The sequence below is a fragment of the Helicoverpa zea genome, chromosome 6, assembly GCF_022581195.2.
Source record: "Helicoverpa zea isolate HzStark_Cry1AcR chromosome 6, ilHelZeax1.1, whole genome shotgun sequence".
Classification (NCBI taxonomy): domain Eukaryota; kingdom Metazoa; phylum Arthropoda; class Insecta; order Lepidoptera; family Noctuidae; genus Helicoverpa; species Helicoverpa zea.
The window spans coordinates 2,646,339-2,660,420 of NC_061457.1; the positions used below are offsets into that span (position 1 = coordinate 2,646,339).

The 14,082-nt window shown below is 38.1% G+C and overlaps 1 protein-coding gene across 13 annotated transcripts in view; it reads left to right on the forward strand.

Moving 5' to 3' along the window:
* Positions 1 to 14,082, forward strand: part of LOC124631145 (rho GTPase-activating protein 23) — a 334,067-nt gene that overhangs the window by 61,370 nt on the left and 258,615 nt on the right. For all 13 annotated transcript variants that reach the window (XM_047165350.1, XM_047165351.1, XM_047165345.1 and 10 more), the window contains one exon: positions 7,973 to 8,442. In XM_047165350.1, coding sequence (XP_047021306.1) covers positions 7,973 to 8,442 — 470 coding nt within the window. The remainder of the gene's footprint in view (positions 1 to 7,972; positions 8,443 to 14,082) is intronic.

The following is a 14,082-nucleotide window of genomic DNA, read 5'->3' on the forward strand; positions in this document are numbered from 1 at the left end:
TGAATAAATAAATCACGCTCGCATCCCGACTCATTTGTTAGCTGCAAGAGAAAGGCGTTCGATTCCACGCCTCAGCTGCAATCATAAACCTAATCTAGCTTTTACCACTTTATGTTCGCTACGTGTGCATTTCGCTGTCAGCGAGGTTTCCACTTGCATCACCGTGCTGCCCAATTTCACTTATCCCCCATCCTTTTACATACGGCGTAAGAATTTTATCTTCAGAGAAAGTGCGTTCAAGTTAGTCTTCATTCCGGTATCCTCAGCATTCATTGTTTCTGATGCTATCTCGCAACGACACTTTTCACACTTTGTTTCAACGCCTCAACTTTAAGTAGTAAGCGTCCTATATAAACGGGGCGTCATTAATTCAAGCCAATTAACAACGGCCCTTAACATTTAATTAACTCGCCTAATTTATTGTAGTGCTGTTATTATTTATACTTCGACTCAAGTGAAACTGTCTTTGCGTTGGCGAATGGGTTACGATAAATAGGGCTTATTAAGTAACTGAGTGACATTAATATCAGTGAAATATGGCAGATTACGTATTCCCGTCTTGCTACGTAAACTGTAATGTCAGGGTAATAAAGTTGTAAACAAGAAGTTCACTTTGCTAAATACCACAACATTTAAAAGTAATGGCCGAGAATCTTTGAACTCAGTTTCCAATAGTTACATCTTTGTTCTTGGATCATAAAATATGTGATTAGTTGTTAGTGATAATAAAAGTCTTGCAATAAAGGACGGTAATTAAGATGGCAAACTGAGATTCTAAATGGTACGAACCATTTAGAACCGCACAGACTTCGTTGTTTGTGAAGTGAGAACCGTTTCAGAAGGCACGTACAATCGTAAATATAGATTACGATTTCTGTATTGAAATCTGTTGGAATTCTTGGAGTTTCCCTTTCATTAATTTTGCATGAAAGGAAAGTGATGCTAGCTGTGCTTTTCAACAAGTTGTTAGAAGTAAAACTGCTTATTCCGTTTGCTAGAGGCGATGCACTAGTTGCTTGTCTACTTAAGCTTACGCAGTTAACTTTAATTTTCCTACTTCCACCTTGCATACGTTTACCCGTTTACATATTTTAGCTCGCTAAATAGAAAGATTTTGTTATCCAATTTATTGGATAAGGCACTCTCCAATAATGTGCCTATCTATATTCTAGTCAGGGTATACTTGTAATGTCAAAAATGGCAGACATTTTAATAGTACCTACCTACATTTAGTAATCGTATGAAGAATATATTGCTGCTTCATTAGATTTAATTGCTTATTAAGGACAGAACTGACGATTAAAATCAATCTCGTTATAAATAGAACCTAAAAATACCATCATCTGGCAACTATTACGCCGACACGTGTTAACCCTTCTGAATCAACGCGTGACGGTTACGTGTATTTAAATGACTAATGATGCGTGCCATAGACACTTCGCAGACACCTGGTCAAGGCATTTGCATCTAATAGTGCTTCCTTCCAGGTGTAACATTATACGGCCATATATCATACCAATTAGAACCTTGTACACTCAATCATCGGTAATAATGATTAACTTATTGACCTTGTAATAAAACAATTGGTGTTTTTGCTGAATTACGTCAGCTATTTATCTTTGAAGAGGAAGCTGGTTTTCGTAATTGTTCTTTTGTTATTATTTTGATTGATATCCGTTTTTATTTCTTTCGATGAAAAACACCTCTATCTCTGGTCTCTATTTTTGTGCTCCTCAGAAAACAAAACGTAGTCGAACCTTTCTGACTTCTGAGGAATTCTCAAAACTCAAAATTTGGTGTATTTGGAGACCTATTTTAGTTTGTAGAAGTTACTAATGACCGTCCTTCTATTTTACGTTAGTTTACTGACATGCATCTTTAGCTTCAATAAGTCACCGTTTAGGACTTAAATAACCTATTAAACATAGCGAGCTTTTTTCGAATTTGTTATATAAGCAAGAACAAAAATACGCTTATCAATTTCAACACCTTTCACTACCAAATTCACAAACTCTCTTTTTCCCAAAGGTCATGCCTCAAAAGCTCCATAAATACGAGTATTGTCCTATCTTCACATGTTGACATGTAAAGCGGTTACTGGTAGAGGTCACGGCGTATCTAGACATCTGTCTGCCGAATGGAGCTGTTAATATTCGCCGTGTGACAAGCAGCCACTTTGTCGCAGCCGACGAAGGCCTTATCTCACCGATCAACGTTTTCACTGGGCGAAATCCATGCGTGCACACGTGTAAAGGAGTGGACGATTTGAATAATAGGGAGGTGTAATGTCATGTTTGAGGTTTGGTGTTGTTTATGAGTTTAGTCTACAGAAGCAGGATAGGAACGCTATCAAATTTCAGAGCTTGTTTTTACCTGGCCGCATGCACCAGGAGGAACCTAATCAATGGAATTGGGAATGATTTCAAAATCGTGTATACGATTTGAAATCAGCTTTTTGTGTGTAACAATAAACAGGCTAGAGGATATGTATTATGGGTCAGGTACTCACGGGATGCTAGATGCTAAATAGCCAGGAGATTGCCTATGACCTAAATTAAGGGTAGTTCCTTAGTTTCTTCTTGCAGACGATTAACCAATTAAGGTGATATCGATTAATTGTTTCCAAGCTATTACAGAACAAGTAATTTTGGGAACAAGTAATTTTGGGACCAAAATAATTGCTAGCAATAATATTCACAAGTTTCACCCCCAATACGGATGATTGCTAATTGAATGAGGATATTTTCACTTGAGAAATGACGTTTATGTTATTACCCATCATTTATTCGACACATAAAAATGTTAAACGCAGCATAATTAAACTTTCTTCGCTATAAATTGAGCTTTGACACTTCGCAATGCTGAAATAAAACGATTTCTTCTTAAGCAGTGAGTTCTTTGTAGGAAGTTAGTGGTCATTATATAAAATTATTATTTTATTTATTTTGTTTTGAAAAGTACTAAGTCCATGACGTCACTTAGGCTTCTAGACAGTTGTCTAGTGTTCTAGACAGTTTACTAGTATTACGACGATTTCACACAAACTGTGTTTGAATGCAACTGAATGTAAGACAACATAATACGTTGTGTGGTACTATGCGAATGACAGAACGTTGAAAACCCAGTCCAACAGTTTCAGGATTATTCTCCGAATCTCCACTTCATAACAAAATAACCAGCAGAAAATACACCGGAACGTGCTTTGCACAATAATGGGCAATTTTAAAATTCGAACAAATCAACCCTTCGTCTGCCGTAGTGTCATTCGCCCCACGTATCCTCTAGGGTGGTCCAATAGACCCTCATTAATGCGCACCTCTACGATACGACCGCGCGATAATTACCCATGACTCGCATACAAAGTTCGTTCTCTTCAATTTATTGACACTATTGTTCTTTTAACTTTAGCCGACTGTTCTTGGCGCTAAGATTTCGATCTTTTCTCACATGTGTATTTAAATCGTATGAAAATAAAAATGGTTAACGAGATGCCCTTTGCATTTAAAGAGGTTTTTGTTTTGAAAATATGTATACCTTCTTATGTGCCTGTTGTATAAGAACAAGTTTGCAAGATCAAGTCTCATGAGAATCTCTGAGACTGTCTTCCAAAATTCTATATAGACGACATTATCAATTGGCAACTGTGAGAAAAATTTCTTCTAGGCAATTGCAGAAATAGGTAGAACGCATATATTTATTGTCCAAACATAACAATGGACAATGCATGGCAGAGATAGAAGAAATAACTGACATCTCGACATCTGATATGTATGAACAATATTAAATGCGGATTACGCACATAATATAAGACGAATGGAAATACATAACACCATATTAATTTTTAATGGCATACCTGCAATACCTAGTTATTACTCAACGTGCGTATTAAAGGGTTGAACATTCCGAAGCTTATGACATAAATTGCCATTCGTTCCTAGCCGTTTTCCCGCGAAGTCACCCGCGTGCCATGGGAACTACTGGAGGTACCGGGATCAAATTCAAGCCGGGGTTACTCGGAAAGAGTGTAGCTTTCCAACAGTGAAAGAATTTTTCAAATCGGTTCAATAGTTTCAGAGCCTAAACAAAAGAAAAACCTTTTTATTATATTTGTATAATTTATTTGGGGTAGGTACGACTTGTAAGAAAGAACCAAGAAAAAGGAACAAATTTTTAACTCCAGATAAGTATGGTAATTTTTAAAGATAATATCAGTCATTAGTATAATGTCAAAAATAATATCAAGTTTCCACCCCTGAATGTTATCGCATTCTAATGTAAGGGATAAGCTTAAGTTTTTGAACGTTATCTGACGAAATAGGGGGGTGAAAATATCTATTTAAATGCTAATATTTTAAGTAGATTAAACTTAGAGAGACATTAGAATTTCCTTGTGATATCAGAATATTTAATATGAACTTATATTTAAATATATGGTACCTGTTTACATATGTGGCAACCCTATCGCAATATGCTTTGTATGTACTAGTTGCATGTTATTATCTTATGAACAAAGTCATCATTACAGTAGTCGGCACTCTAAACACCGGTAGTGTAAACGATACAAGCAATCTTACGCAAGTAGAAAATGAGCAATATTTCCCAGTACAATCACCCCTACATACCTATACATATTTTATTAATAATAGGAAAATTGGTACTGCAGGCTATCATTCGAAAGGAATAAGTTTGCGTGGGGCAAGGCACGCGACCCCTTCCCATTCAATATTCGTCAACCTACGTCCTAATTGTTAAGACCTTAGAGTCTAAATTCCTGTATTCAAATGTCTGAAGTTACATTGACGCGCATGCGTTCATTTTGGAGGGAAAAACGTATACAGTGTTGCCATAGCAACGGTGTATATTGCACCTATCGGTGTATTGCACTTGTGTTTGTGAAGTGATGTTAAACGTAAGGCTATCGAGGATCGTTTAGTGGCCGTGCAAATACTTTGGTGTTACACTCTTTGTTTCAAGTGTTGTGATTGAAAACCCCGAGGTTTGTTTACGTGTGAATATATGTACGTTTATCTGTCTAGTTTATCTGTATCGTTATCTTCAGAATAGCGTTTTTTATGGCCATTGTCTGTCTTTGATGTTGTGTAGATCTTTGTAGATTCTGACGCGTTGTTATTAGCATCACTTTTTAGAGAAAGATAAATCTTAGATGAATCCTCGCTTAAAATTAAACGCGAGAACATATCTATCTATTTGTTTGTTACTCTATGATAACACCGCGTGCGAATTTTGATAAAGTAAAGAAGATAGAGATCCGTTCAACTGAATCTCGGCTAGTACACAGCAAATATCAACGTGTGTAATAACGCAGCATGAAACCTTACTCATAAAGTTCGATGACATTGCCGCGCACAGTAAAACCTTACATCCAGAGACAACGCAATGAACAATAGCCATAAACAAAGAAGAGGACCATGACGTTAATTAGCATCTATGACGTAATTAATCGTCCTTCCTCGGTCCTTGAAAGGGATAGGGTCAAAAATGTTCTCCGCTACCCATCTTTGAGTTTGTTTGTCAATTAGACCTTTCAACTCGACAGTTAATTGGTTTTATACCTGTTAGTCAAGGAGTCAAGTGCACCCTTTCGTTTTGTGGTCGAAACCGGATTTTTTCGGTTTGAGTGGAGTGATTTTGTTTGTGGTTTATTTTTGAGATATATCGAAAGGATTGGGTTCACAAAAGTGAATATTTTAAATACAGGAGCTGTGAGTTTTTAAAATGGGTTTTACCGAGGTATTTCCATGTAAATTATTTACTAACAAATGTAGTAGGGTGTGTATACTAGCTGCCCGCCCAGGCTTCAACCGGGATGTATTTGTAAAGTTTTTAATTTTAATATATTTCTATAATACAAACCTTATCCTATTCGGTTCCGTATACATCATCATCATCATCATCAGCCTATCGCAGTCCACTGCTGAACATAGGCCTCTCCAAGTGCACGCCACTGAGATCCATTTTCGGCTTCTCGCATCCAGCTCCTGCCAGCCGTCTTGCGCAAATCATCACTCCACCGTGCCTGAGGACGTCCTACACTACGTTTGCCGAGGCGTGGTCTCCACTCTAGAACTTTAGAAGTGTTTCGTACACGCCGTTTAATTTTATATTTAAACAGATTTGTTTGTTTGTTCATTAATTAAGTCGGTAGGTTTAAACAGTTACTCAAATTACTTTAAACAAAAACAAACTATACAATATTTCACCATCAGTAAAAAAACGCCAAAGTGAATTGATTTGTCAAAGTTTTCCAACACATCGCTAGAAAACCAGTGATATCATAGTGTTGTGGTCAAGTTTGTCAAGTCCGAGTGGCGCAGGTAGAAAGCTGAAATGTGTCAGATATGCTGCGCCCGCACACTTGTTTGCTTGATGATGTTCCTCGTAAAATGTAGGCTTCAACTTGCCTAGTCTACTGGCAATCGCAGCAAATGTGCGAAGAAATTATGTGATAGCTTTCTTATGTAGTTGATGTTCATATTATTTTACTATGAAGTTGGTAAAGAAAAAATAGTTACTGTGTTGAGATTCGTGGACTCAGTATCAATAAGACAGTTTTAATTTGAGCCTTTTCTTTTAGAATTTGACAATGCATTAGTGAAGGTAGCCTTGCACTACAGTTGTATTATCGACGGCAACCGGCCATCGAATCATTTCAATCAATCATAGAATAAATTGGGTCAGTACAGGGTAGGTATAAGAAAATTGGCCTAAACGTCTTCAAAAGGAATACTCGGACTGTTAGGTACATGCACAGTTAAGTGTGATTTTCTAGTATCATCCTCTAACTCGTAAGAGCAAAAAAAGTGGGTCGGCGTAGGTACTGTAATACAAGAAATAACAGACCATTTATTTACACTGCATAAGATTCCGATAACATTGTCACAAACAATTATTCCTGACGTGTTTAACACCTGAATGAAATAACGGACTGCAAGCCATTATTGCGCTAGTGTAATTCAAATCTCCAATCAGATATCATATGCAAATGCAACGGTTAATGATTTATAAAATGGCAACCCATAGCGAGAGCCCGTTATGTAACATTATCAACATTGTCATGTTTTATTCATGGCTATTAGACGCACTGAATCAGAGCTCTTACTATCTAGATCTATTTTCACACCATTGTAACAACAATAATTTAGATACCGCTAAATAAAGACAGCATTTTAAATTGCTTGTGAATTTAAATCTATGGAATAAAAATTTATTAAGCTTCGTAAACAGTACGTGTTCTTGTACGTCTATAAAACTAAGAAAAATACACGCTTAAATGGCTTTTTCTGGCGTCTGTGAAACCTCTGGGTATCGTTTTGAATGCCTTTATTGCCCTACAAGTGCAGAGCCATGAGTTCAACGTTCAATAGTACGCAAGCGCAGACACAGCGTCGCCAATGTAAGGCGCCGCGTCAGACGTAAAAATTACTTCGTAAACTACTGTTCTACCAAGTTCCGCGCGCGGCGTGTAGATGGCGCGCTCTTCAATAACGAAAATATTAAAGTTATTTTTTTTTTCTATTTATTTTACCCGTGAACAAGATTGATAGAAGGGATTGCGTGATACGTTGTTATTTCATTGCTTCGGGCTCAATAGTCAATAGAGAGGGACCCCAATTCCACTTTGTGATTTCCCCCTTTGTTAGTTTAGGGATGAGGTGTTTTTTGATTATATAATAGGGGCAAAATGCATGTCGCTCCAAGTGATTGATTATTTTTTTTTGTCCTTAGGTGAGAAGTATCTATTCAATTTGGGGGATTGTGCAAATAGGGAGTTATTTGTAAAAAAAAAAAACAATATATTAATGAAGGTCTTTTTCACAACGGGGACTCTCTTTCATTTTCTAAGACTGATTTTAAGTACATACTTTCTTTATAGGATTCTAAATCTAAAATGCTCTAGTAATTGTAATCGAATCTCAACAATTATTAACGATTGAATTTGGTTTGTCAACAGATTGGCGCGCACCGATGGCAGACGAATCGGAAGCGGCGAGGGCACGGCGCGCGCCGGCGCCCCCGCCGCGGCAAACCGTGCGCCCTCCGGAGCCGCGCCCGCGCATGCATTCCGACCCGCGCATACAACCGGGCCCGCGGCTACAGCCGGACTTACGGCTACAACCGGAATCGCAGTTACAACCGGACCCGCGCGTCTATCCAGAGCCTCGGCTGCAGCCCGACCCGTTGCGGTTACCGGCTCCCCCGCGATTAATCAGGCCGTCAGAACACCTGGCTATCGTTGAACGGGCCATGGAGCGCCGGCCGCCGCCGCTCGTGCCGGCTGTGACCGTGTTGCATGGCCCGCGACCTCCGGCGCCGCCGCCACAGCCGCAGCCACCGGCTTTCAGGCATGTAGCACCTCCTCCGATGAGGATGCCAGCCCCAGCACCGGCAGCTATGAGGCCACCACCCAGGAGAGATGTTCAGGTAAGCTGAGACTGTATTTATGGAGTCAGGGACCTAGGGACAAAGACATGAGGTTATCAAAAGCTAAAAGGCTAGTGTTACTTCAAAAGGAAGGTCCAAAGGTGTAACTATACACGTGTATACAATAGGTATGTTGTCTGTTCGATATGTATTTACAAGATTTCAATGCGTATAATATGAGTGGGCGTGTTCTGTTCCTCGTTATGCTAATCACCGTCTGAACTGCATGACGCGCTATTCAGTTGTTTGCGTCTTATTCAACGCATCGATGCGAAAGTCACTGCTTACTGATTCATCAACATCGATCTCTGAAGAAAATAACATGGATGGTATTGATATTGTTTTTATTTTCGTGAGGTTCCTTGGTTTCACCTAATAAAATTTGTAGCTGTAAATAGTCACCATAAATAAGCAACTTTAGATAATCATTCAAAACGCACAGTTGAGTAAAACAACAGATGTATTTGCTAATTTTGTAAATGGAACTTTATGTACATGGAGATTAATCCCAGAAAAAAAAAACAATGTGAATGTCTGCAGAAATCCCGGATCCTCCAAACAGGATCCTCCAATAATTTATAAAATTCTGTCAATATAGCACAAGAACTCAAATTGTCACAAAAAACCGACAATAACACATTGTTCTTGGCTGCGGCGCCTCCCGGTATGCAAGTAATTTAAACTGAGCTGGCTCTCCGGTTTCCGTTCCTTCCCAGTTTGAGTCATTGACAGCTTTCGTATTATAATGAGTCTAAGTGGGTGTCGGCCAGTTTGGCACCACAATAGCCAAGGATGACATGTTGCGAGATTCAAAGCGTGCAAAAGCTCGTGGTAGAGGAAAATCGATTATTAGGAGATAAAGTTGGTAGAAATAAGATCATATATTTAAAGTTTGATTAAATAAAAAATCTAAACTATTAAGGCTATAAATGTCCTTCTTCAATAAAAATAACTGAAGAAAAAGCCAGAATCTTTTCACAATCAAAAATGCAGAATCCCAATCATTTGGCACAATTCGCCCATAAAGTGACTCAACTGACGAAATTATCTTCATCTTAAATTTTAAGGGGTTTAATAAACACTCATCAGCTACAATTATTTGCAATGAATGTCCGTTTGAATTTCGCTTTGACCCAGATAAGGGTCCATCCGAATGCTTGGCTAACATCGCGGCGAGACGGGGCGGAGTCACAACCGGGCCTTGGCCTAAAACCGCAGTTTACTGCCGTCTGACTGCCAGACAATTAGAGCAAAATGACCAGGATATGGACGGTAAACCGCGAAATCTTTCACGTGCTTTTGGAGTACTGATTTTATTTTTGGCTGATTCGGTTTCACTAAAATTGACGGACCAAAAATGAAATACACGTTGGATGTACCATTCTTTGAGATTATTGGTAAATACAGATTTCTGTGCATTTCTGAACTTCAAATTAATAACTGAATGTTTGGTTAGTCAAAAGGCTTATCAGTAAGTTATTATAATCTTTTAGTAGCCGTGTGAAGCGAATTACATTTTCTCTAACGATAACATACTCCATAACATCAGATATTGTTGAAGTAAGACTAGTGAGTTTATAAACACTTCTAACTTTGCGGGAGTGTTCTTTTTCTCATACTTTTTCTTCAGTTAAAGTAGGTTATATATGGTAAATAAAGAAATAGAGTTATGGCCTGAAAAATTATTATGCCTCTACGCCTTTTGTTGTAATTTTGCGTAATGTTGCAGTAATAACCACCATCAAAACAGCTAATAGCCAACAAAACAGCAACAACAGATTGCCTGCAATGACTGACACATTCGAAGCACGAATCATATCTCAACTTAGACGTTCCATTTCATGCAGCATGCCCACTTATTACTTGTCTCATTTCATTCGTAATCTCCATCATCTGGTTGTAAATTATCACAATATTCAATTCACAATGCGACCTAGTTTAGGGCCCACTAATGACTTGGCCCACTTTTGTTTGATTGAGTATTGGTAGTGCGTTGTGCGTCCGACAGGCAATCAACAAAGATATGAAAGAGATCGTTTGTCTTGATTTTATTGGTTGGCGATTGTCCCGCAGTGTAAACGGGTGCTATTACATATAACGGTAGTTGTGTTGGAGTGATTTCAGTTGCATTGTTATTGTTTTCTTTGGATGTTGATACGTTCGGTGAAAGAAAAATATTGTAAGTAATCATTTTTATTTTACTAAAAACAAATTGCGAAGGAAATTTACTAAACGATTTTCTCAAAACATAAAAACGCTAGCATGTAAATGAGCAAGTTATTCAATTACCAAGCAACGTTCGGTCTAGGCTTCTCCGGAGACAATTTCTCGCTCGCTCCGTAATTACGACGGCATCGAGAGAATCTCGTAGTGCCAATTAACAGTACAGAGTCGCAAACAGGAGCCAATTATAAATACCACGCTTAGATGCCGATTGCGGGCTTAAATGTAACCATGTATGTGGCGACAATTAATCGCCAACTGGAAAAAAACGGAAACTCTTAAGTAGGACTTGGAAATGGAGGAAACGGCTGCTTTTTATCCGTTTAACTTACTAGTTAAAGTGACACTAATCTTCTTAAAGACGTTATTGTTTATTCAAAGCCACGATTTACTAGAGCTTTAAATACACTGTAATATAATTCATTCGGCATCTATTGACACAGTATCACTTTAAATAGACTTGAATCGGGCATATTAATAAACACGGCGAAGCAGACCGCCCGTAGACGCGTGGGTGACTTTGTATTCACCGATTTACTATTCGATAGTTTGTCATGAGTATCGATACTTATATCGACTCGTGCCATTAGCGAGTGCATTAGCCTTTTAATTGTGTATTATTGAATATGGGATAACACCCACGTCGGGCTATGTAGGGTCTTGTATTAATGTTGTTTGGTAATCCGTTGGTAACCGACATCTCTATTGCAAAATAAACAACAATGTCTGTTGTGAGCCATTTGAAGGTCGATAATAATGTGGCAAATGTTGTAAAAAGTGAACCTGACGAATATAGCGAACAGTTGTGTATAGTATTATGATGCTTCCAATATTTCCTTTCAACCAAACGAAAACAAAAAGAAATATGAAATTTAGAATCAATGCGAAAGTTATACAGCCAATATACAGGCAGGAATCGAACGAGCAATTGAAAAATAGCGTATTACCTCCGCCCAATAAGAGAGGCTGCCGTAGAAAGTGCATCTCGATCTTTGTAATTCCCTTCGCAATAATTCGTCGGTTGGTCCCTATACCGGACGGCTGCAAGCTCTTTCGATACAGTGACCATCAATTACTTGGATAGCTGGATTGTGTTACGCTGTTTCAATTCGAGAAACTACGTATTAGTGCTTGTAATCCAATTGAAACTGCAGTAAAGATTAAAATATTGAATTGTGGCGCTGTTAGTTAGCTTTCCAGAATAGAATGTTAGTCCTAGTTATTTCATATCGGATATAAATCAATTGAGATTTAGTTTACTCAAAATGGGTTGATCGGTATTGAAAGTTTGCTTTCTCACAATGAGCTTTTCAACTTAAAGTTTCATACGTAGGTTTCCAAGTCGTGGTGGCCTAGTAGTTAAAGACCAACCTCTTAAGTATGAGTGCGTGGGTTCGATTCCAAGTCGAGTAAGTACCAATGCAAGTTTTCTAAGTTTGTATGTACTTTCTAAGTAGGTATATCTTGGATGATGATGACGTAGGTTTCCAAGCCATTTCCCATTCTACTATACTTGATTATAGTCATTTACATCTGGTCACACTACACACATTAGTATCGCACTTCGCAGGGTTGTCGCTTTCGCTGAAAGTGTAAGGAGGTGGAGGGGGAGGGGCGTGGTGCCCTCCAGCGCCTCTGATTTATTGCGCAGTGACCGATTCATTATTATATTATCACCTGCTTGGCTTGCGCGTGCGCGCTGAAGCCCTTCATTGTTAGAGAAAATTACTTGGAATAATTCGACCTGTAAAATGTTTTTTTTTTAATTGTAAATATGTAGTAATAGCGTGCGGTTAGACTGAAAGCAGACCCTAACATACTTGGGAAAGGCTCGGGAGATGATGAAATAGTAGTGAGTTAAAGCTCAAGGAAAATGGACTGATTAAATAAAAGAATCTTGTTTCTATTTAAGGCATTCGGGCTGGTATAAGTAGAAATGATTTCTTTATAAAGCTTTGAGGAAAACTTTATACAATAAAGGTTTTGTGGGACGTTTGTTTACACTTATAGAACGGCTATTGTGGTTGATGAAATACTTTTTATTCTAAACTTAAGGTTTTAATCCTTAATAATCTTTGACCTAATTTCGCACAATTTCCTGAAACTCGAATCAACTTTCGCCACCATTAAAGATCTCTTTTTTTTTAATATGTCAAAGATTACAGTACTGGTCCTACTGGTAGTCTTGAAACCTGATACTGACGAGTAACAGTATCCGGGGATTACCGGGTACTAGTCGGATAAAGCGCTTTGTAAAAAAAGACTTCAGCTAGTGGTATGGTCATTGAATCGTATCGGTTTTCAGCATGCGTGTACTTCTTTAAGTACTTTAATTATTGAATGCTGAGCAAAATTATAATGTGAGGAAGGGGATCAAAGTTACAAGTAACTATGTAAAGTATAGCTCTTCTAGGGAATACACATTAAGGAGGCACACAATAGAAATTATCATTTTTTTTTTTAGTGGGGAATCATCAAATGACCGCGTTATAGGTGCAGCAAGGGACTGTCGAGACACTTACTGACTAAACCGTCATGTTCCTTCTGGATCCCTTTCGAACAATTATGTTTAGGCAAACCTAATTACAATGAAAACATTTTCAGACAACCCCAATTTTGTCTTGTTATTTGACTAATACTAGGTAATTATGAGACAACACTGCTATTTACATACAATCATACCACATACACGTATTAGTGACCAATAAAATGTTTGCGGTACCACTTTCCAATGTCAACGTACAACTGACGCCCACTGTGGCGCACGGCTGATGGACAGCTGTGCGCCCGCGCCGGCGTGTGACTCCATTGTTTGTGCGTCACGATAAAGTGTTTTTACTTGATTTATAAATTGTCTGTAGTGTTAGGTTAGGTAAGTATTGCAAAATTTTTGAGTCTATGTATCTTGAAGGAATGCTTGTCCGTTTAATTTCCAATTTAAGTAAAAATCAAATGGAGTGCTTGTAATCATCGCTAGCTCAAATAGACGATCGTAGTATTAAATTATCACTTAAAAACACAAAATGGAAAACTTGTATAAAATGACACATATTTTCATGAGTTAAAGAAATTTTTATAGCTTTGTAATCGCGACGTTAAAATATGTAACGTTTATCGTGATTTATTTACCTAAAACTTCTACATTCATGTATTTAGAAAAAATAAAAAAGTGCACTCGGCAAAAACATGAAAAAGCATTCATAGAATTCGCAACTAAAAAGTCATCAACATAGAAAACAATATTTACTAAAAAGATCGAAAATAAATGCTCTCCGTTTTTGGAAATCGGTTTAAAAAATATCGTGACGCATCTTACAATGTACGCAAACCCACGGCAATGAATCCGCCGCGATGATTATGCAAATATTTTCTTTACGCGCGCGTCTTGCACACAATGCCCATACAAAGCCTATGCCA